This window comes from Hyperolius riggenbachi, chromosome 3, assembly GCF_040937935.1.
Source record: "Hyperolius riggenbachi isolate aHypRig1 chromosome 3, aHypRig1.pri, whole genome shotgun sequence".
NCBI classification, from domain to species: domain Eukaryota; kingdom Metazoa; phylum Chordata; class Amphibia; order Anura; family Hyperoliidae; genus Hyperolius; species Hyperolius riggenbachi.
Window position 1 is genome coordinate 313,670,962 of NC_090648.1, and position 25,034 is coordinate 313,695,995.

Below are 25,034 nucleotides of genomic sequence, written 5' to 3' on the forward strand. Positions count from 1 at the left end.
GCAAAATGATGGACTGCACGACATGACCGCAATCAAGACAAGTACGTTGTTCAGACGACCTTGTTCATGTGGCCAACTGCACGATAGCCCAACGGTCGTGCAAGTTAATCCGCCAGATGGATTGGGCGCCTGTTATCAGTTGCTTGTCTGGTCGTTTGCCACGTGAACACACCCCTGATTGTCACCCAACAGACCAAAATCAAATGACAATCAGATGGTTTGGTTGAGCCCCTGGTTTCAAATAGCTGTAAAGGCTGCCATGTTTGGGAAGCTAGTAAAAACATGCAAAAGAGAGAGCGCTCTGAGTGACATCGCATAGACGCCGCTCACTCCCGTTTGGGAACGTGACACCCTGGTGGCCCTCCGGATTCCCCGCCTGGAGCTGGATTGCGAGCCTGGTCCCTGGCCCCTAAAGGGACAAACGCTATCAGAGGCTGTGTCGTACGAGCAGCCACTTCTGAACAGGTGAGACCTGTCCTTGGCAGGGTGGATGCTCCTATTTGTCACTCAGAGCGCTCTCTCTTTTGCATGTTTTTACTTTCTCGAATGGATACTGAGAGCTTCCAGATCGCACCAATAGGGGACTGTCTATATTCCCGATTTGCATTGCATGTTTGGGAAGCTGACCCCTCCTGCTGCCTTTTCACTGCCATTATCCAGAGTTGGTGTGAAATTCACCAAGTGTGACTTATTTTATCTGTTTGAAGCAGTCTTCCCACTCACCTCTCCCTAATGCTTAATGGGCTTGTTTGATCTTAGCTTGTAAGCAATAAAATGGTCGATTTCAGCCATAGATAGATTCTATCAAATCTATCAATCGATCGATTTGCGGCAGATTTCGATCAGACAGGATGGAAAATCTAGGTCAGTGATGGCTAACCTTGGCACGCCAGCTGTGGTGTAATTACAGGTCCCATGAGGAATTGCAATACTCTGACAGCTCTAAGCATAACTCGGGGAGGCAGAGGCATGATGGGATTTGTAGTTTTGTCACAGCTGGAGTGCCAAGGTTAGCCATCACTGATCTACGTTGATCTGCTGCTGGCAGCAGATCCATGGCCCATAGAGTTGCATTGGATCGAATGGTCCAATAATGCATTTAGATAGATTTCCAATAGATTTAATTCTGAAATCTATTGGAAATCTGTTCCTAGTGTGTAGCACACATCAGATAGATTCCTATCAGATTCAACTTGACAGGCATCTGACAGAAATCTGATAGTTGAATCTGCTGCAAATCTATAAGTGTATGGCCACCTCAAGTCTAATTAAGAGAGTTCTTATCTGCCTTCCATCTTCTGTTGCTTGTGGAGGAAGTACAGAAAGTAGAAGGATTCTGTCTGCAATTAACCCTTAAATGTAAAAAGGAGGTAAAATGAAAGTTTTTATTTTCAAGAATGAAGCACATTTTTAATTTGCTATTCAGCTGCCCTGGGAGTTAAAATGATGCTTGGTTGTTCCCTTTAAATCAAGACTGCTAGTTTTGTAGTATCTGAGAACCCGATCTGCATGCTTGTTTCAGGGGCTACGGCTAAAAGTATTAGAGCCAGAAGATCAGCAGGACAGTCAGGCAACATGCATTGTTTGAAAGGAAATAAATTACAGCCTCCATATCCCTCTCACATCAGGTGTGCTTTAGTGGCTGCTGTTGCTCATTTGTTTCTGCCAACAGTCCATTATCTGTCCCCATCCTTTACACCAGACATAGATTGGGTGAATAGCAATTAGCTGGGTGGGATTTTTTCTTTTACTGGTTTTATTTCCACCCACAGTAGAGAGCTTCCAGTGTATTCACCCCTCACCATGCATGTTCTGTTTGGGCAGGCTGCATGACTCCTCTCTGCTAGGCAGAATGCTTAAATGATAATTTCATGTGTCTATACAAGCCTTACATTGAAGATTCTCCCCATATGTACGCGGTTTCCTCTGGGTGCTCTGACTTTCTTGCTATGGACTAGCATGGCTATGCATGCTTTCTCCAATTTAGCATATTGACTGCAGTGACGAGGCTTTGTGTTATGCTAGGTACACATGATACAATTTTCTGGCAGGTTTACTTGCCACATTGATTTTTTTTCCAACATGTCCGATCTCAATTTCGATCGATTTTCCAATTGATTTTCGTTCACTTTTATGGAACTTGATTGGCAAAACGATCAGAAAAATCGATCTAAATTCAGATAGGAAATGTTGGAAAAAAATCGATCTGGTGGAAAATTGTATAGTGTGTACCTAGCATTAGTGTGCTGGTCTTAACCTCTTGACGACCAGCTAACGCCGATCGGCGTAAACTGGTTGTCTGCGGGTTTCCATGTGTTCCATGTCAGTTCACGGAGGGTGTCTCTGTGAACTGCCTGCGAGCCTCCGATCGCGGCTCGCAGGCGAAATGTAAACACGCGGGGAAGAAATCCCCGCTGTTTACACTGTACGGCGCTGCAGCAGCGCCGTAAAGGAGATCGGCGATCCCCGGCCTCTGATAGGCCGGGGATCGCCGCCGTCTGATAGGCTTCAGCCTATCAGAGGCGGTACAGGACGTATCGCCGTCCTGTACCGCCCACAGAGCCAGGGAGAGGGAGGGAAGGAGAGGGAGGGGGGAATAGCGCTGCGGAGGGGGGCTTTGAGGAGCCCCCCCACAAGGCACAGTAGAGCGGCGGCGATCAGACCCCCCCAGCAGGACATCCCCCTAGTGAGGGAAAAGGGGGGGGGGGGGGGGGCCTGATCGCCCTGCCTGCAATACGATTCTGTGCTTCAGGCTAAAGAGCCCACCCAGCACAGATCAATGGGAAATCACTTGGTCGGCAAGTGGTTAAAGGGAACCTGAAGTGAGGAGGATGCCATATTTATTTCCTTTTAAACAATGCCAGTAGCCATAGACCCAGAACAAGCATGCAGATAAGACAAAAATATCACAAGATTAGCTGCATGCTCCTTTCAGGTGTATGATTCAGTCACTACTGAAGCCAAAAAGGTCAGCAGGAGTGCCAGGCAATTGGCATAGTTTAATAAATAAATATGGCAGCTATACTGCGCGTTGCAGGTTCCCTTTAACCTCCTGGGCGATAATCCCGAGCTGAGCTTGGGGTAAGCCGCCACGGAGGATTTCTCAGGCCCTGGTGGCATATTTTTTTTTTTGTTACATGCAGCTAGCACTTTGCTAGCTGCGTGTACACGCCGATCGCCGCCGCGTTAGAGCGCCCCCGCCGCGACCCCGTGCGCAGCCTGGCCAATCACCGCCAGGTAGAGCTAAGAAGTGGATTGGGACTCCCTCCGACGCCATCCCGATCGTCGCCATGGCGACGGGGGAAGACAAACAGGAAATCCTGTTCTGCGCTGCCTCCCTGGCGATTTTATTGCATCGCCCAGGAGGTTAAGGTTTGTACACACACTAGATTTAAAATCGGCACATACAAAGAACGTCAATCAAAACGATGTTACCCGGAAAAAAGAAAGAAGTAAATATAAACAATGTTTTACATACACTAAATATCACAAATGATTAGGTCGTTTGCAATTTAATAAAATGGTACATTTCAACATATATATAGTGCCGCTGTACACATGCTGGATTCTCGGCAGAGGCTGTCATCGGGCGCCTCGGCAGAGTGTCATCTAACATGTCTACACAGCTTTAGAGCGCGTGTAACAGGTGAAATGGGAGGGAGGAGAAAGCCAGCCCTACATATACGATACATTCACTGTACAGTGCACTAAGGATTTATACCATACCTGCCTTAGATTTCCACTTAGTGTTGCATATATTGCCCTTTCATATCTGCTGAATTGTTCCTGCAACACAAAATACATGTTGTTGTAAAGCTGGTTCACACTGCAGGAGCTTTTTTAGCACTAGTGATTTGAAAAGGTCTTGCTAATGCAATGCTATGTGGGATTTTTATAAAATCACATTGCTCAAGTGGGAACACACACACATAGCATTACATTAGCAAGAGCTTTTAAAAAGAGCCAGTAACAACAACAACAAAAAAAACCTCTGGGGTATACTTACCTCGGGAGGGGAAAGCCTCAGGGTCCCAATGAGGCTTCGCCGACCTATGAAGCTTGGAGGAATCCAGCACTGGCTTCTCTGAAAAGCAGTGATATACTTCCCTACTGCAATCCTGCGCAGGCACCCTAGCGGCTCTTCGTGCAGGTTAGGCGGCAATAGCAAAGCCCGATTGTATCCGCTCTACTGCACAGGCGCAAAGGACTCACACCTGCGCAGTACAGCGGATACGATCATCGGGTTCGGCTATTTCCACCTTACCCGAACGAAAAAGCAGTTAGTGCGCCTGCGCAGGATCGTGGTAGGTAGATATTCACCTTGCGGCACTTCGGGGGGCTTGAACGGCGGAGGATGGGGGAAACCTCATTAGGATCCAGAGGCTTCCCCCTCCCAAGGTAAGTATACCCCAGAGGGTTTTTTTTTCCAGTAAGAGATTCTCTTAAAGAGGAACTGTCCCGAAAATCCTACAATTTAAAACACATAGAAATAAGAAATACATTTCTTCCAGAGTAAAATGAGCCATAAATTACTTTTCTCCTATGTTGCTGTCACTTACAGTAGGTAATCTGACATTACCGACAGATTTTGGACTAGTCCATCTTCTCGTAGGGGGGGGGGGTTCTCAGGGTTTTCTTTATTTTTAAAAGCACTTAGTGTGTGGCAGTTGCTCCATCCAACTGCCAAAATAGTGTGCATCGAGCAGGGAGGCTGCCCAGCATCTTTGTATTAGTAATTTTTAGAGACTGTCTTTATAAAGAATAAAGGCCATGCTGAGAATACCCCATGAAGAGCTGGACTAGCCCAAAACCTGTCGGTAATATCAGATTTCTAATACCTACTGTAAGTGACAGCAACATAGGAGAAAAGTAATTTATGGCTCCTTTTACTCTGGGAAAAATGTACTTATTAGTATGGGTTTTAAATTTTAAGATTTTCGCAACAGTTCCTCTTGAAAGATCACAAGAGCTTAGAAAAAGCTCTTGCAGTGTGAACCATGAGGTCAGATTAACTGCAGACATCAGAATCAGAATCATCTTTATTATTGCCAAGCACACCGCTAGGTGTGCCCGGAATTGCTTGTGGTTCACATGGCATGGCAGTTCAGGAACATATAACAACAAACGTATTGAGCAAGTGGCAGTTCAGGAACATAAAACAAACAAACGTATAGAGCAACGATTAGAGTCTTGGGAGGTCAGAGTTTACAGATGTGACAGTCCATGTTTCTAGTCAGAGTTTACTGCTGTGAGAGAGGAATGCTCTGGGGGCCAGAGCGTCCTGAGTTCAGTGAGTTCAACAGGAGAACTGCTTGGGGGAAGAAGGTGTTCATGCGCCTAGTGGTTTTGGAGGGGATGGATCTGAAACGGCGTCCCAGTGGAAGGGTCTCGAAGTAGCGTCTTCCCGGGTGGGAGGGGTCGAGTAAGATCTTGGAGGCCCTTGTCTTCATCCTCGTGGAGTAGAGGAGATCTAGCGAGGGCAGGTGGGCGCCGATGATCTTTTCTGCTGCATTTATCACTCTGTGGAGTTTGTATTTGTCTTTGGCGGTTGCTCCTGCATACCAGACGATGATGGAGCAGCAGAGGATGGAGTCGATGGTCGCGGTGCGAAAGCTGGTAAGCAGTTCCTGTGACATGCCGAATTTCTTCAATTGGCGTAGGAAGAATAACCGCTGCTGTGCTTTCTTCTGAGTTCTGGTAGTGTTCTGTCCCCATTTGAGGTCGCTTGTTAAGGTTGTGCCTAGGAACCGTACACTTTGAACTCTGGAGACCTCGGACCCATTGATGAACACAGGTAGGGGTGCAGGGTGTAGTTTTCGGAAGTCCACGATCAGTTCCACGGTCTTTGCAGTATTGAGAACGAGATTGTTGTCCTTGCACCAAGTGCAGATGGCAGTGGGTAACACAAACAAAATAAACATACTGCATGAGGTTTCTGTGAACATGTATACGAAGACCAGTGTAGAGTGCTTGTTCATTCCTATTAGTAGGTAAGCTAAAAAGGCAGAAAAACCTGTCTGCCTGAAAAAGCCAATCCTGATGTGCTTTTTTTTTTCTTTTTATTCCCCCTTTTATTATAACAGGGACAGCCAAATGATTTCTGGGGACATAGCTACAGGCAAATCATAATTTTCTAATACTTGTAGGCAACACACTGGAGATTTTAGTAAATATTTGAATAGATTGAAGGTGACCACAGTTTTAAATCACTATTAATTGTAATTAGGGATGAGCCACATCCGAAAGCGCCCGCTCTCGTCAGATCGTGGAAGCTAAGCGAGGGTATATATCTGACATTATGGGGCTATCACTATGATTGATTGCATTGGCCACTCTTCTGTGTATCTCCTTGCTGTTAACTTATATGATTGCCTGTATCTACAGTTGATATCCCCTGTATGTATTTGCTGCTAATTTCACTTACTGTGGTGTATTCAGATTATGTGAACACTGTGTATTTTTTACCATTTTTTGTATGGGCTGTTAGACTTCTTATAAATTATCTTTTCATAGATTCCTGTGCTGGTGTGCGAGTCATTTGTATATATTTTGCCCATAAGTATGGGCCATAACAGTGAGAACGGCAGCCTTTTACATTTTCCCATTGACGTCAAAGGGTGAAATCTGATTGGCTGTGTGTGGTTTCGCCCAGGTGTGCAGGAGGAGGCGTGAGACCTCCAGAACATATCTTCCTAGGTAGTAAGGGATCTGTTTACCATATTCAAAAAATAATTATAGACCTTTTGATGTCTCTACTGTGATCACCGGCAAAAGTTACAGTACAGGACATAGGCAAAAATCAAGGAACCCTTCTGAAAGGTATATAATAAAAGCTTACATCTTCCGCCATACGCCAGCAACATGTCTTCCACACACAGCGGTGAGGATTACCCTCCACTGGCTGCAACTCCCCACCTGCAAAACAAGAACATCAGCACTAAAGCAGAAGGAAGAAGACACAAAAAAAACAAATACAGAATATATAAACGCCTCCAACCAACATGTTAAGATTACCTCCAGTTATATTAGGATCATGATACAGTTTCCATCCTTCCAATGTTGCCGCTCTCCAGGCCTGACCACATCTCTTACACAAACGCTGTGCCTAATATGACCATATCAAAGATTATTAACTGGCCTACACCACCATCACGAAAATAATTTCTACACACAAAAAAAAAAAAAAAAAAACACTGGTTGAGCAAATATTAGAAAGTAACTAAACTCAGAACTTCCTTTCTGCTCTAGAAGATTAGCCACGTCATCATAACCTTAATGGGGAAAAAATCTTCTTTACAATTAATAGAAATCCTAAAAGAACTGAAGTTTCACTTTTGCAGGGAGCACTAAAAGGGTTTATCCAGTTCAGCCCCACAGTGTCGAAAACCTCATGCATCCTAGCAACGTTCACCTCCCATTAATTCGCCAATAACTTTATCACTACTTATCACAATGAATTGATCTAAATCTCGTTTTTCCGCCACTAATTAGGCTTTCTTTGGGTGGTACATTTTGCTAAGAATTATTTTTTTCTAAATCCATTTTCACAGAAAGAAATGAAAAAAAAAAAAAAAGATTTCTCAGTTTTTGGCCATTATAGTTTGAAATTAATATACGCTACCGTAATTAAAACTCATGTATTTTATTTGCCCATTTGTCCCGGTTATTACACCATTGAAATGATGTCCCTATCACAATTTATGGCGCCAGTATTTGATTTAGAAATAAAGGTGCATTTTTTTCAATTTGCGTCCTTCACTATTTACAAGCTTATAATTTAAAATAATATAATAATATACTCTCTTGACATGCATATATTTAAAACGTTCAGACCCTCAGGTAAATATTTATGTTTTTGGTTTTTTTTGTAATTTTTTTTATTTTATTTTTTTATTAAAAATGTATTTGGGTAATTTTTGGTGTGGGAGGGAAACTGCTAATTTTAAATGTAAGATAATGTAATTGTTTAATAAAAAATGTATGTGGGTGTAGTGTACTATTTGGCCACAAGATGGCCAGTCAAAAAAGTCCTGGATGCGAACGATCTCGCATCCAGGAACTAGAAAGAGGACAGGAAATTTTTTTTGGGGCAGAAAGATGGCAGTCTCTGATGAGAGGTCTGTTTTTCTGCGGGAAACTTAGATCGGTGAACGGGAACTATATTCCCATTCACTGATCGGGGGGCTAGCGGCAGGCAGCGGGAGCACGTGCATTGCGCAGCAGCAGAGCCTATCTGGACGAACATGCTCATCCAGATAGGCTGAACTGGCTAAGCTGGGTACACACAATGCGTTTTTTCGGCCGATTTTCCGTTCGATCTATTTTTGATTTGTTTTTCCGCTCAATTCTCTTATCTTATCAATTTCCATTCACTTCTATGAGAAATCAAGCTGTAAAATGATCGAAAGTAATATCAGACATGGCCGAAATGATCTATTGAACGTAAAAACATATCGTGTGTACCTAGCATAATGCTCAATGTTTACTGTATGCCAGATCTGCAGTGTTCTCCTGCAGTCTATTCAGTTGCTGATAAGAGCTAATTGGACACTTTGATCTAATCTTTGAAACACAGAGAAGTGAATTCTTCAGCAACTATGTGTGAAACAGACTTTTCACTGTGTGCTGTGCAAGCGTTTGGGTGCCCTTTAACCACTTCAGGACCACAGTCTTTTCGCCCCTTAAGGACCAGAGCCTTTTTCTCCATTCAGACCACTGCAGCTTTCACGGTTTATTGCTCGGTCATACAACCTACCACCTAAATGAATTTTACCTCCTTTTCTTGTCACTAATACAGCTTTCTTTTGCTGCTATTTGTTTGCTGCTGCGAGTTTTAGTTTTTATTATATTCATCAAAAAAGACATGAATTTTGGCAAAAAAATGACTTTTTTAACTTGCTGTGCTGACATTTTTCAAATAAAGTAAAATTTCCTATACATTTGAGCGCGAAAGTTATTCTGCTACATGTCTTTGATAAAAAAAAAACCATTCAGTGTATATTTATTGGATTGGGTAAAAGTTATAGCGTTTACAAACTATGGTGCCAAAAGTGAATTTTCCCATTTTCAAGCATCTCTGACTTTTCTGCGCACCTGTCAGGTTTCATGAGGGGCTAAAATTCCAGGATAGTACAAATACCCCCCAAATGACCCCATTTTGGAAAGAAGACATCCCAAAGTATTCAGTGAGAGGCATGGTGAGTTCATAGAAGATTTTATTTTTTGTCACAAGTTAGCGGAAAATGACACTTTGACAAAAAAAAGAAAAAAAAAAAAGTTTCCATTTCTTCTAACTTGCGACTAAAAAAATTAAATCTGCCACAGACTCACTATGCTCCTCTCTGAATACCTTGAAGTGTCTACTTTCCAAAATGGGGTCATTTGTGGGGTGTGTTCACTGTCCTGGCATTTTGGGGGGTGCCTAATTGTAAGCACCCCTGTAAAGCCTAAAGATGCTCATTGGACTTTTGGCCCCTTAGCGCAGTTAGGCTGTAAAAAAGTGCCACACATGTGGTATTGCCATACTCAGGAGAAGTAGTATAATGTGTTTTGGGGTGTATTTTTACACATACCCATGCTGGGTGGGAGAAATATCTCCGTAAATGACAATTGTTTAATTTTTTTTACACACAATTGTCTATTTATAGAGATATTTCTCCCACTCAGCATGGGTATGTGTAAAAATACACCCCAAAACACATTATACTACTTCTCCTGAGTACGGCGATACCACATGTGTGGCACTTTTTTGCACCCTAACTGCGCTAAGGGGCCCAAAGTTCAATGAGTACCTTTAGGATTTCACAGGTCATTTTGAGAAATTTCGTTTCAAGACTACTCCTCACGGTTTAGGGCCCCTAAAATGCCAGGACAGTATAGGAACCCCACAAATTACCCCATTTTAGAAAGAAGACACCCCAAGGTATTCCGTTAGGAGGATGGTGAGTTCATAGAAGATTTTTTTTTTTTGTCACAAGTTAGCGGAAATTGATTTTAATTGTTTTTTTTCACAAAGTGTCATTTTCCGCTAACTTGTGACAAAAAATAAAATCTTCTATGAACTCACCATACTCCTAACGGAATACCTTGGGGTGTCTTCTTTCTAAAATGGGGTCATTTGTGGGGTTCCTATACTGCCCTGGCATTTTAGGGGCCCTAAACCGTGAGGAGTAGTCTTGAAACCAAATGTCGCAAAATGACCTGTGAAATCCTAAAGGTACTCATTGGACTTTGGGCCTCTTAGCGCACTTAGGGTGCAAAAAAGTGCCACACATGTGGTACCGCCGTACTCAGGAGAAGTAGTATAATGTGTTTTGGGGTGTATTTTTACACATACCCATGCTGGGTGGGAGAAATATCTCTGTAAATGACAATTGTTTGATTTTTTTTTACACACAATTGTCCATTTACAGAGAGATTTCTCCCACCCAGCATGGGTATGTGTAAAAATACACCCCAAAACACAATATACTACTTCTTCTGAGTACGGCGATACCACATGTGTGACACTTTTTTGCAACCTAGGTGCGCTAAGGGGCCTAACGTCCTATTCACAGGTCATTTTGAGGCATTTGGATTCTAGACTACTGCTCACGGTTTAGGGCCCCTAAAATGCCAGGGCAGTATAGGAACCCCACAAGTGACCCCATTTTAGAAAGAAGACACCCCAAGGTATTCTGTTAGGAGTATGGTGAGTTCATAGAAGATTTTTTTTTTTGTCACAAGTTAGCGGAAAATGACACTTTGTGAAAAAAAAAACAATACATATCAATTTCCGCTAACTTGTGACAAAAAATAAAATCTTCTATGAACTTATCATACACCTAACAGAATACCTTGGGTGTCTTCTTTCTAAAATGGGGTCACTTGTGGGGTTCCTATACTGCCCTGGCATTTTAGGGGCCCTAAACCGTGAGGAGTAGTCTTGAACCCAAATGTCTCAAAATGACCTGTGAAATCCTAAAGGTACTCATTGGACTTTGGGCCCCTTAGCACAGTTAGGCTGCAAAAAAGTGTCACACATGTGGTATCGCCGTACTCAGAAGAAGTAGTATAATGTGTTTTGTGGTGTATTTTTACATATAACCATGCTGGGTGGGAGAAATATCTCTGTAAATGACACATTTTTGATTTTTTTTACACACAATTGTCCATTTACAGAGAGATTTCTCCCACCCAGCATGGATATGTGTAAAAATACACCACAAAACACATTATACTACTTCTCCTGAGTATGGCGATACCACATGTGTGACACTTTTTTGCAGCCTAGGTGCGCTAAGGGGCCCAACGTCCTATTCACAGGTCATTTTGAGGCATTTGTTTTCTAGACTACTCCTCACGGTTTAGGGCCCCTAAAATGCCAGGGCAGTATAGGAACCCCACAAGTGACCCCATTTTAGAAAGAAGACACCCCAAGGTATTCCGTTAGGGGTATGGTGAGTTCATAGAAGATTTTATTTTTTGTCACAAGTTAGTGAAAAATGACACTTTGTGAAAAAAACAATAAAAATCCAATTTCCGCTAACTTTTGACAAAAAATAAAATCTTCTATGAACTCATCATACACCTAACAGAATACCTTGGGGTGTCTTCTTTCTAAAATGGGGTCACTTGTGGGGTTCCTATACTGCCCTGGCATTTTACGGGCCCAAAACTGTGAGTAGTCTGGAAACCAAATTTCTCAAAATGACTGTTCAGGGGTATAAGCATCTGCAAATTTTGATGACAGGTGGTCTATGAGGGGGCAAATTTTGTGGAACCTTTCATAAGCAGGGTGGCCTCTTAGATGACAGGATGTTTTGGGCCTGATCTGATGGATAGGAGTGCTAGGGGGGTGACAGGAGGTGATTGATGGGTGTCTCAGGGGGCGGTTAGAGGGGAAAATAGATGCAATCAATGCACTGGGGAGGTGATCGGAAGGGGGTCTGAGGGGGATCTGAGGGTTTGGCCGAGTGATCAGGAGCCCACACAGGGCAAATTAGGGCCTGATCTGATGGGTAGGTGTGCTAGGGGGTGACAGGAGGTGATTGATGGGTTTCTCAAGGTGTGATTAGAGGGGGGAAATAGATGCAAGCAATGCACTAGCGAGGTGATCAGGGCTGGGGTCTGAGGACGTTCTGAGGTGTGGGCGGGTGATTGGGTGCCCGCAAGGGGCAGATTAGGGTCTAATCTGATGGGTAACCGTGACAGGTGGTGATAGGGGGTGATTGATGGGTAATTAGTGGGTGTTTAGAGGAGAGAAGAGATGTAAACACTGCACTTGGGAGGTGATCTGATGTCGGATCTGCGGGCGATCTATTGGTGTGGGTGGGTGATCAGATTGCCCGCAAGGGGCAGGTTAGGGGCTGATTGATGGGTGGCAGTGACAGGGGGTGATTGATGGGTGGCAGTGACAGGGGGTGATTGATGGGTGGCAGTGACAGGGGGTGATTGATAGGTGATTGACAGGTGATCAGTGGGTTATTACAGGGAATAACAGATGTAAATATTGCACTGGCGAATTGATAAGGGGGGGTCTGAGGGCAATCTGAGCGTGTGGGCGGGTGATTGGGTGCCCGCAAGGGGCAGATTAGGGTCTAATCTGATGGGTAACAGTGACAGGTGGTGATAGGGGGTGATTGATGGGTAATTAGTGGGTGTTTAGAGGAGAGAAGAGATGTATACACTGCACTTGGGAGGTGATCTGATGTCGGATCTGCGGGCGATCTATTGGTGTGGGTGGGTGATCAGATTGCCCGCAAGGGGCAGGTTAGGGGCTGATTGATGGGTGGCAGTGACAGGGGGTGATTGATGGGTGGCAGTGACAGGGGGTGATTGATAGGTGATTGACAGGTGATCAGTGGGTTATTACAGGGAATAACAGATGTAAATATTGCACTGGCGAATTGATAAGGGGGGGTCTGAGGGCAATCTGAGCGTGTGGGCGGGTGATTGGGTGCCCGCAAGGGGTAGATTAGGGTCTAATCTGATGGGTAACAGTGACAGGTGGTGATAGGGGGTGATTGATGGGTGATTGATGGGTAATTAGTGGGTGTTTAGAGGAGAGAATAGATGTAAACAATGGATTTGGGAGGTGATCTGATGTCGGATCTGCGGGCGATCTATTGGTGTGGGGGGGTGATCAGATTGCCCGCAAGGGGCAGGTTAGGGGCTGATTGATGGGTGGCAGTGACAGGGGGTGATTGACGGGTGATTGACAGGTGATTGACAGGTGATTGACAGGTGATCAGGGGGGATAGATGCATATAGTACACGGGGGGGGGGGTCTGGGGGGGGGGTCTGGGGAGAATCTGAGGGGTGGGGGGTGATCAGGAGGGGGCAGTGGGCAGGGGGGGGGGGATAAAAAAAAATAGCGTTGACAGATAGTGACAGGGAGTGATTGATGGGTGATTAGGGGGGTGACTGGGTGCAAACAGTGGTCTGGGGGGTGGGCAGGGGGGGGTCTGAGGGGTGCTGTGGGCGATCAGGGGGCAGGGGGGGGGAAATCAGTGTGCTTGGGTGCAGACTAGGGTGGCTGCAGCCTGCCCTGGTGGTCCCTCGGACACTGGGACCACCAGGGCAGGAGGCAGCCAGTATAATAGGCTTTGTATACATTACAAAGCCTATTATACATATGTGCAGCGGCGATCCGGGTGGTAGTAACCCGCCGGCGCTTCCGAACGGCCGGCGGGTTACTACGAGCGGTGGGCGGAGCCAGTCCCCGGCGGCTGATCGCGTCACGAATGACGCGATCGCCGCATAGCCACTCCCGCAGCCGCCCCCGCCGATGGGCGTATTGCGGTCGTTTGGGCCCGGACTTTGCCGCCGCCCATCGGCTGGGGGCGGTCCTCAAGTGGTTAAGCTTGTCTAGAAAGAATACTCACCATACCATATATTATGGAATCTGAATTATATTCATATTGTTGTGCCAGCAGCAGCTATCATGTCAGTAGTAGTAGTAGTAGTAGTAGTAACCATTGTGCCAGCAGCAGCCATCATTATCCCAGCAGCAGCAGTTATCAGTATGCCAGCAGCAGTTATTCTGCTTGCAGAGGCCATCATTGTGCTGTCAACAGCAGATGTTTCCATTGTGCCAGCAGCGGTAACCACTGTGCCAGAAGCAGCAGCAGTGGTAACCACTGTGCCAGAAGCAGCAGCAGTGGTAACCACTGTGCCAGAAGCAGCAGCGGTAACCACTGTGCCAGAAGCAGCAGCAGCGGTAACCACTGTGCCAGAAGCAGCAGCAGCGGTAACCACTGTGCCAGAAGCAGCAGCAGCAGCGGTAACCACTGTGCCAGCAAGAGTATGAGCCACTGATTAACAGCAACTATTGTGCCAGCAACAGCCACTGATTGGCATAGCAGACATTTACCACTATTAACACTATTTAATCCAAAACTAGATTACAGCTTATTTTTATAATTAGACACGGAGTTGGGGTTGTGTTTGTCAAAAGTTAGTCCACAGTTACAGAAATTGTGTGCTCCTCATAAACTGTCCCACTGATACTTATGTTTCTGAATTGATGCAAATTTTTGTTGCAATTTCTTTTTGGCTGATTTTGGACCAATCCCCTTTCAATCTGCATACAAACAGCAAAAAATTGTATCAAGTGAGAAAAATGTACAATTGAATTAATCATATTTAATAATTATAACACTTCTTGTCTACCTAAACATGCTAGAAGGCACAGAGGAAGCAGAGCTGAGAATAGTGGGCAGGGCAATGGTGGTTCTTATATTGAAAACCCTCCCTAATAAGCAGAATACTCACCTGCAACCAGGGCCGGATTTCTGGAAAGACCAGAAAGGCCACGGCCTAGGGCGATAAAATTAGATAAGATAAGAAGGGCGGCATGACTTGGAGAGAGAAGAGGTCATATGTCAAAGTAAATCATCTCTTCTGGTCCCGCAGCGCAGCCATCCAGCGCCCTGCTCTGTACTAATAGCTGAATTCCAGAGTTCCCCAATCCCTGCATCTCTCTCTCACTTCCTGACGTGTTAAAACAATCAGGATCAATCATAACGGTCTCCTGATAATCCATTCCTTTCTTTGTATGATAGACTTACAGATCGATGTGAGAAATACCAGAGAATTACATTACAAAGCAGATAGAACTAAGTTCCGCTGAGTTTTAATGTAGGCATTCCCAAACATCAGAGAGCTCTGCAGTTTCTTCACCTCTTTTACAGCTTTGACCCCAGCAGCTGTTAATTTATCTAATCGTAATTTATGACGGTCTTTCTTTTTTTTTTTTTCCTAGTAGCACTGGTCGCTTCTCTTCCTTAGTTAACTCTTTCCTGACTCATTTTCTGTCCTGCAGCTCCTACCATCTATGAGACTGCAGGATAAAAAATGCTGTTTTCTTCCCTTTCATTGCTAAACTGTTATTTTAAATACACCTGAGCAGTGGTGCTCATCCAATATTTGGGTATCCGAACTACCCAGATAATCTGAACTTTTTCCACTATCCGAACTTTGAATAGCAATTCGGATATTTTTTAAAACCTGAATAGCACTATCCGAGCAAACTCGGATTTCCCATCTGAGAGAGAGAGAGAGAGAGAGAGGGATTGTAAGTCCCCACATCATTAAAAAAACATGATGCTACATGCCTCATTTACCCTAAAAAAAACGTTTTAAAGGCAATTTAAATAAGCCTTCTTCAGACTTTGTTCCCGTATACTGCCAATATGTTAGAGCACACCACCATATGTACATTCAGCATTCAAAAGAGATGCATAGATTTTTCAGCAAATATAAATATATGTCATTCAGATGCGTTAAAGTGGAGCTGAAATCTTGCACAGGACAGAAGGAAAACAGAGAAATGTACCATGTATGTATTTAGAGAGCCTGTCTAATTCCCCCTCCTCTGTGTCACAAGTTGTAATTTGATCTCTACACTGTGTCACCCGACTGCCACAACAGCTAAGCTCATTTGAAAGCACAGGATGCTAACAAATATGTCTGCTTCCATAAAAGCAGGAAGTAGACACACTGCAGATTTATTGCAGGATTTGTATCAGCTGTAACAAAAATGTTTTTATTGAAAGGTTATGTTGTTGCGTATCTTTTAGAGCAGAGAGGAAGTTCTAAGTTCAGGTCCACTGTAATTACAACAGAACATCCAAAGTGAGTCTTGACAGGATGTTTGCTACTTACCTGTTCTCTGTATTGGATGGGCTTCTCTCCATTGCACTGCCCTTCCACCTGTTTGTGGCTCCGACTGCAGCCAGTCGCACAGAGGACAAAGAAGCAGCGCATGCTCTGGCCACTCGCGCTCCCTGTAATTTCTCGCACCTGCCCAGATGTGCACAGCAACCGAGGCCGGTACAGTGTTATGCATTCTTGACAAGTACCGGTCATACATCAGCGTCATTTCTCAAGTATGCAAGCCCAGAACACTATCGGCTGCTGTGCACATTCGGGCAGGAGCGCAAATTACAGGAATTATTTGGTGAATGGGAGGCAGAGCAGCACAACTGAGATGGGCCCATTCAAACCAATGATCGCTGGTCAGTGTTGGACATTTTTTTTTGGGGGGGGGGGGGGGGGGGGCGCTTGGTGACAGCAGGCCTAGGGCTCTGGAAAGTACAAATCCGGCCCTGCCTGCAACCACAAAACCCCCACCCGTTTGTCTCCGAGGCCTGGTGCACACCGAGCGGTTTTTGAAGCGTTTAGCAAACCGCTTCCGCCTGTGAAAACGCTTGGCTAATGTATTTCAATGGGATGGTGCACACCAGAGGTTTGAGGTTTTTAGCAAACCGCAAACGTGGGTCCTGCAGCACTTTTGAGATTTGCAGATGCGTTTTTGCCTCAATGTTAAAGTATAGGAAAAGCTCAAACTGCTCTGAAAAACGCTACATCAGAGCTGTTTTCCAGGCGTTTTTGTTACATTAGCTGTTCAGTAACAGCATCACTGTAACAATATTTGTAATCTGCTACACAAAAACGCTCAAAAACACGCTAGGCATGTTTAGAAAACGTCTCTAAACATGCCTAGAATGGCTCAGAAATCGGCTTCAAAAACCTCTAGCGTTTTGCAGATCTGCTAGAGGTTTTTGGTGTGCAACGGGCCCTAGCTTATTTGAAAAGACAGGAGATGAAACCACCATTGTTTATAACCGCCACTGTGGGCTAGAGGGCACTAGGCTGCAGTGTCCAGATGGACATACATTCTTGTGCAAGCAGTGTTCCCCTTTAAGGTAAACAACTGTATACAAAAAGGAGGAAAAAAAAAAAAGTCTCATCATACTTCATTAGTTTTGCCAGCCCTAATTAGCGTAAAGAGATATTTTAGAAGTCTGATGTCATCTTCGCGGTCCAGATCATCCAAAGGCAGTTTCTGCCTAATGGGCGCATCAGGATCCTATAAGAGGTTAAGTAGAAAAAGAAAATAAATGAAATGACATTTAATTTTAACACCTTTTTGCAAAATACTGGAAAATAATTAATAGGTATCTACTGGTATCTTACTAAACAGCTGCTTATAAGATTAGAGTTGTGGTAAGATACTGATGGGGACAAAATTATTTCTTGTACTTATAAGTTTGCCTCACAAAATGCAAACAGGAACAAACTCTCTTAAGTAGTCGCTTGAATACTCAGACACTAGAAGCATATGTTGGGTGGGCTGGAAAGGCCTTGGATGGATGACAAGCCATTACAGCAGATGAGCTAATGCATCTACTAAAGTAAATTAGGCAGTGTGTGAGCAATGAAAAGACAAAAGTTACTTATTGCTAACACCTTTTCCGTGAGTCGTAAGGACAGCTCCCTAGAGAGATGATCCTTCCACTCACTGCTGGGCAGGAATAGGTTAAAAATGTAAATATGCAAATGAAGGCAGGCATAAATACCTCAAGAATGGAAGTTAGCTTCAGTAATAGCAAAGCTGACATGATAAATAATGCTAAAATATATTTAACACAATTCTTGTATTAAACAATTCCCCTATGGATAACCTAACCCTTTTGTTCATGGCATAATTCAGGTTCCAGCTATTGCTGTGGAACGAATTACATCGATTTTATCGTAATTAGTGTTCCAGCTATAGCAGGCATCCAACTTACAAAGTGAGCATCGCTTTAGCTGTATCCATTACAGCCCGTGACTGTGCCCAAATACCTCTGTCGACAAAAAAACACCCCAATGAAGGCAATTTCCTTGGGGAGGCTGTAAAGCTAGGCCTACACTATGGTTGCTGCTTGAAGACTGAAATTATTTTATTAGCAAGTTCACAATTTTTCCAATGCAGAAATGTCTTGCTGTATGGATTGTAGGGAACAGCAGATGGGGTCACCATTCATTTAATGAACTGCCTCTACTCTGGACAAGAACTGGAGGACTGCAGCAGAAGACATAAGTATTGCATTACAGTACTCATGCCGTGTGTGAACCAGCCCTAGAGCACTAACCACACACAATTATCTGCATTAGCGGAGGTTAAATCTGCTTTTGCTACATAAATGTTAGGATGCCAAAATCCACCCCATTAAAAAGTGTCTCTTTCCATTTCAAGTTTGAAGCTGAAATTGCTCAACCTTGCAAGCCTGGAACCTGTACTGTCTTTGCAGAGTATAGACTTCCCTAGAAACCGCCCATCTTAATGCAGAAGTACTTGGCTGCACAAAGTAGGAGGAAGTATCAGATTCACATGAAGCACAAAGTGAATGACTCCTGACCCCTGTCCGCTGGTTTAGTGATGAACAGCAGTGCCGGGAGTATTCGGGTGTTTGAACTCAGTGTACTGAATGCAAAACACCAAAACTGGTCATTAATACCTGCAGTGTACAGAACCAAACTGTACGGATTGCAGATTCACTTTAGAAGAAAGTTCAGTCGGTGCACAAAATGATACTTACCAGTTCAGAGACCAGAGCACGGCTACTGCCAAGAGCAGAAAGGCTTCTCTTTTTCAATGTGGACAGAGTATTCTCCCTAACAAAAAATAAATAAATGTATTTTGGAATTGTGGTTTAAAATTTTAACAACCACATTTAAAAAAGCAATGCTATACACAAATCTTTAACCCAAGTCTCTTTGTGATGGAATGTTAAATGACCTTTACACTTCCAATTTGCAGCCGTGTAGGAACATTTTAACGAGAACTCCACCCACTGTAATTCAGCAACATGGTAGCTTAGGTATGTTTGAATACAGACCTGGTGAGGATCGCTTCACTCAAAATAAAAGTCCAATTCCATTTTAAAAAGAGACTGCTGTAAATGGTTTTCAACAGGCACAAACAAGGTGCGTGTGCCGGGAAACTTCTTCCCTTAGGATAACTCTCTCAAACACAATGGGCATGTTTTATTAATCCTCTAATGGAGAATATAAGTAATCCATTAAAACTACTCTGGATTTCTTAGTAATGGTTTGCTGTTAGGTGGCAGATAGAGTTTCCATTGCCAAGGGAAGCTTAACATAAGAAGGGTTGATAAACTGAGAATATACAAGAAAGTATCATTCTCACCCTCTGCTATGGAAGTTATAATATATTCTATTCAGAAGCTGAACTCAAAGAAAACCTGTAACATCAGCGAGACCCCCGTGGGACAGAGGACGGCATGGGAAGCCTCATTGGGACCCTGAGGCTTCCCCCTCCCGAGGTGAGTACCCCCCAGGGGAACTTTTTGATGTTACAGTGTCTCTTTAAAATGCCATACTGATAACTACAAGGGGGAAAAACAACAAAAGCTTATTTGTACTTACCAGTACACTGCTTTAGCATAATATTCAATATTCTCAGAGAAGTCCTCAACGTCATCTTTGGCTATACTTTCCAACCAATCCACCACCAACTAAATATATGAAATTACATGAATATTCTGTTAGCAAAATACACAACAAATATACTAAGCAGGGCTCACGCACATTTGAATATTGCAATGCTGCATTCTAGACCTCTGCTTTGCATTGGCAGCACAGGTATAGCTAAAGATGCCGATACATGGAACAATCAAATACTTACATTTTCCCGTTTATTTGGTCAAAATGATCAAACAGGCCTGGTGCACACCAAAACCCGCTAGCAGATCCGCAAAAGGCTAGCTGATTTTGAAACGCTTTTTTTTCTTTTTCTGTAGCGTTTCAGCTAGCGTTTTGCGGTTTTGGTGTAGTAGATTTAATATATTGTTACAGTAAAGCTGTTACTGAACAGCTTCTGTAACAAAAACGCCTGGCAAAACCGCTCTGAACAGGCGTTTTTCAGAGCGGTTTGCGTTTTTCCTATACTTTAAATTGAGGCAGAAACGCATCCACAATCCAAAAAATGCCTCACCCCGGGATTATGCGTTTCTGCAAAACGCCTCCCGCTCTGGTGTGCACCAGCCCATTGAAATACATTACCTAAGCGTATCCGCAGCCGCAAGCGGATCGCAGAACGCAGCCGAACCGCTCTGGTGTGCACTAGGCCATAGAGAAGAAATTGAAAATACTTTTTTTGATCAATAAAGAATAATTGATTATTCAGTATTTTCAACAAATAGCTAATGAATGTGTTGGAGAAAACAGGTTGATTTCTTTGAAAAATGGTGTATGGTAGGTTTGATAAAATAACCTAATAGATCAAAATCTAATAAAAAAAAATTTGAATTGTGTATGGCCACCTTAAGGATGCATACACATCCAATTATGATTGGCCAATCACCTCAACATAATAGAAGGGTCAACAGATTTTGAATTACAGTATTTCCATATTGTATGGGTAAGTGCTCATACAACATGGAAGTAGTAACATTGGCCAAACATTGACCAAAGTTGGAAGTGTGTACCAGGCTTAAGTACAGGCATGAACTGACCACTCTGGGCAACAGTCTTATGATCTCAGCACTCACATGCACACTGAGGTCTCACTGACAGGCATATTTGAAAGCAGTCCTCTTTAAATTTGCATATTTCACATTCATATCTTCCATTTTTAAATGTACTTCTTACCTGACTCTGGCGAACAAGTGAATCCCGTTCAAAGAGCTTGTCTATGATTATTTTTTCACTGGCATTTGGTGCCTGTACACAAGGAAAAATACTAGCAACATCAGTACTGTATAGTCACTGAATATCAGATCTCCAGAAAATGTTCATATAACAGTGCTAATTACCGGTAACTCCTAACAGATGGATTTCCTTACAATATACATTTTTAAGTTTATATTTTGCTTTATCTGTTCTATAAAGCAATTATTGAAATATAGCACCAGCATACTGTTAGATTAATCAAGGCCTACATGACACAATCAAAGAACTAAAACATTTGTATCGCTTGTTGAATTAGATACTTTTCTCTTCATCAATGGTAAGCTTTAAAATCTATCAAAATAAGCCAACCACAATCTAACTTTCAGAAGCTAGGAAAAGCACGAGGCCACATTCACAGTGGGACGTTGTGTTGTAATGCGACGTTAACGTCACAACGCAGCATTACAATGCGACAAAAACAAAGGTGGTAACGCACATTAACACTGCGTCACCCGTGCATACAGTAGGTACAGTAAAGCATACAGGCAATGAAAAGTATGCTTTCCTGTACCCGGTAACGTGCATTTAGGAGGTAATGCACTGCAGCAGGGCTTTACCATAACACTACACGTTACAATGCGACACTAACTTCACAAAACTGTAAAACTGATTAACAATTTTCTAACTTGCTGGGGGCTTGAGGCAGGGAATACACTTGTCTTTCAGTTTTCTGCGCGCGGTTTCCTGCATACTTTTTCTGCACATCAAGTGTGTTTCCATGCAGGAAAACACGCACATTTTTTTTCAGAGCAGCTGATGTAGTTGATAGAGAAAACTAACAAAATGTGCAGAATGTCAGTTTTTTTTCTGGGCGCGAACAACATATTGAGTGTGGACTAGCCCATTGATTAACATGAGTTCTCAGTTTTTCTGTGCAGAAAACGCACACGAAAAACAGACAAGTGTGTTCCCTGCCTGAAAGGCATTTTATTTTGGTGTTAAAATATCTCCTAGTAGCCTTCTCCTCAGGAGAAAAGCTAAATGAATATGGGCTGGGGAGTCCTACAGAAGGGGGAGATGGACAGAAGGAATCCTGTGATTAGGAAATACAATTAGAATCGTAAAAATATATTTACTCAAGGATTCTTGAGTAGGCAGGTCCTTCATATGGTAAGAGGGAGGGACACCTGAGGTTGGACCATTTGAATCAGACAACAGATTTATCTGAATTCATCACCAACAATTATTTTGGATTAATATACGAAGTCAAATTTGGAAGTATACTGCTAAGAATAATTCAACCTAATTTATTATTTATAAAAACTGAACTTACCGCAATATCGAACATGTTTTCATCCTCTGTGGCTGAATGAATACGATCTCTAAAAATGCATAATTACATTACAGATTACAAAGTGAAGGGAATAAAACAGGAATGGTCAATTAGATGCCTTGTTCCCCATTATTTTATTATAGGGGTGGCCAAGGAGATGCAAGCAGTTCTTAGTTGGAGGATTATGCAGATCTTGTATGCCTCACTACACCTCACTAGCTCTCCTCTTAAACTCCTTTGGGATACTCAGGAAATGCAGCAGAGGGCGGAGAGGTAGTGGATCCAAGTCTAAAAAACATAGCTGTCCGAAGGAAAGCTCAATCACAGCCACACTCGGCAATGCCAGATCGATAAATAATAAGACTGCAACTATACATGACCTAATAGAGCTCTCTGATTTGACCTTTTTGACAGAGACCTGGCTTGGGAAACATGCAGGCCCAACTCTTGAAGCAACCGTGCCGACCAATTATTCAGTCTTGCACTGTGAGAGACAAGTTCGCAAGGGTGGGGGGGTTGCCATATGCTTCAGATCCTCGTTGAACATAAGGCCCCTGGCCATAGGCCCCACTGAAACCTTTGAATGTCTTGCAGCCCAACTGTCAGCAGAGACAAACATCAACATATTGCTCATATACCGCCCCCCAGAAAATGGTCCAGCATTTCATAAGGAAATATCTGAACTCTTATCCTGCCTAACAGTGGAACACCCCAGATGGATCATCCTGGGAGATTTTAATGCATGGGTGGAAGATCACGACTCCCGCCTAGGACCTGAACTACTTCGCATAATGAGTGAACTGGGTTTCTCTCAGGCTGTCAACCTCCCCACCCACAAGAAAGGGCACACCCTGGATATTATATTTAATTCCGGACTTTTAATATCACACATGGATATAAACCTTGTGATATGGTCAGACCACCACACCATCCACTTCTCTCTGACAGCTCCAGCGATAAACCACAGAGGGAAACCCTATGTTAGTTACCTGGTAACTTCATTTTTAGTAACCTCCAGGACAGGTCCACCATGAGACGACATAGGCTCCTCCCAGGAACAGGAAACGTCCAATTGAGTACTCTATAAATTTTATCAGACACCCTCACTCGCCAGTATAACACAAGAACTGTTCTTTAGGTAACACCAAGGGTGTCATTCATATTATTATCATTAATATAAACATATATATATACATATATACACATACACATACATACATATATATATATACACATACATACATACATACATACATATCCCTTAAGTAGGGTGGGTTACGGACCTGTCCTGGAGGTTACTAAAAATGAAGTTACCAGGTAACTAACATAGGGTTTTTCCAGTAACCTCCAGGACAGGTCCACCATGAGAAGATGGGCAAGAATCTTACCATTTAGGGTGGGTTAGCTGCCTGCAGAACTTTTCTTCCAAAGGATTGCTGTCTTGCAGACATCAGATTCACCCTGTAATGTCTTGAGAAGGTGCCAAGGCTTGACCACGTAGCTGCTCTACAGATTTCCTCCGGCGTAGCGCCCGCTCTGTAGGCCCATGACGTAGCTGTTGCCCTAGTAGAATGGGCTCTTACAACCCCTGATAAGTTTGACCCTGTCAACTTATAAGCCTCCTCTATACATAATCTTATCCACTTTGCTATTGTTCTTTTAGACATCTTCATGCCCTTAGAAGCCCCTATAGTATTTATAAATAAAGCTCTAGACCTTCTAATATCTGCTACTGCTTCTAAATAATTTATCAAACATCTTCTGACATCCAATGATGGTTCTGTATTATAAGAAGGTAACGTAATCTCCTGAGATCTGTGAAACCTCGTAGATACTTTCGGTATAAATTCTTCACATGTCTTCAGAATCACCTTATCATTGTAGATAGTGCAGAATGGTTCATCGCAACATAAAGCCTCCATCTCACTTACTCTTCTGGCTGACGTAATTGCTATTAAGAATATCGTTTTCATTGTTAATAACTTCAATGATATATCTGACAATGGTTCAAAGGGCTCTTTCTTCAACACCCCCAAGACTAAGGATAAATCCCAGGTAGGGATCTTCCTAACAATCAATGGTCTCTTCCTCTCTATAGATCTAAAAAATTGAATGATAAGAGGATCCTCTGCTAACTTAACATCTAGAAATGTTGACAATGCCGCCACTTGGACCTTCATAGTACTAAGGGCTAAGTTCTTCTCCATTCCATCCTGCAGAAACTCCAAAACCATAGGAATAGTATCACCTGAAAACCCTGACTGTTTCTGCCACATATTGAACGTCTTCCAATATTTTAGATATATCTTACGAGTTATACTCTTTCTACAATCTAATATTGTCGTAATTACTCTCTCTGAAAGACCCCTTTTTCTCAGAGGAGACCTCTCAGAAGCCAAGCGGACAGGTTTAGATTTGGAATGCAACCTGGGCCTCTTCTTGACTTCAAGATCACTGATTCCTTTTGTGGAATCCTCCATGGACCGTCCAATCTCATCTTTAGAAGTATTGGATACCAACTTCTTCTTGGCCAGTCTGGTGTTATCATGATCACCGTAGTCCTTGACTGTATCAACTTCTGTAACACCCGAGGTATTAACTGAATCGGAGGAAATGCATACGCCTTGTTGAATACCCATTTCTGGCTCAGTGCATCCACTGCCTCTGCCCCCTCTCTGGGATTTAGTGAATAAAATCTTTTGCATTTTGTGTTTTGTCTGTTCGCGAATAGGTCTATTTGAGGACGACCCCACTTCCT

General features: G+C 43.2%; 1 protein-coding gene across 3 annotated transcripts in view; it reads right to left on the bottom strand.

Annotated features, from left to right (window-relative positions):
• Positions 1 to 25,034, bottom strand: part of NUP107 (nucleoporin 107) — a 165,039-nt gene that overhangs the window by 42,940 nt on the left and 97,065 nt on the right. For all 3 annotated transcript variants that reach the window (XM_068276712.1, XM_068276710.1, XM_068276711.1), the window contains 8 exons: positions 22,277 to 22,325; positions 20,923 to 20,994; positions 19,699 to 19,787; positions 18,849 to 18,924; positions 17,240 to 17,353; positions 7,015 to 7,105; positions 6,839 to 6,915; positions 3,727 to 3,786 (listed from right to left, as the gene is read on the bottom strand). In XM_068276712.1, coding sequence (XP_068132813.1) covers positions 3,727 to 3,786; positions 6,839 to 6,915; positions 7,015 to 7,105; positions 17,240 to 17,353; positions 18,849 to 18,924; positions 19,699 to 19,787; positions 20,923 to 20,994; positions 22,277 to 22,325 — 628 coding nt within the window. The remainder of the gene's footprint in view (positions 1 to 3,726; positions 3,787 to 6,838; positions 6,916 to 7,014; positions 7,106 to 17,239; positions 17,354 to 18,848; positions 18,925 to 19,698; positions 19,788 to 20,922; positions 20,995 to 22,276; positions 22,326 to 25,034) is intronic.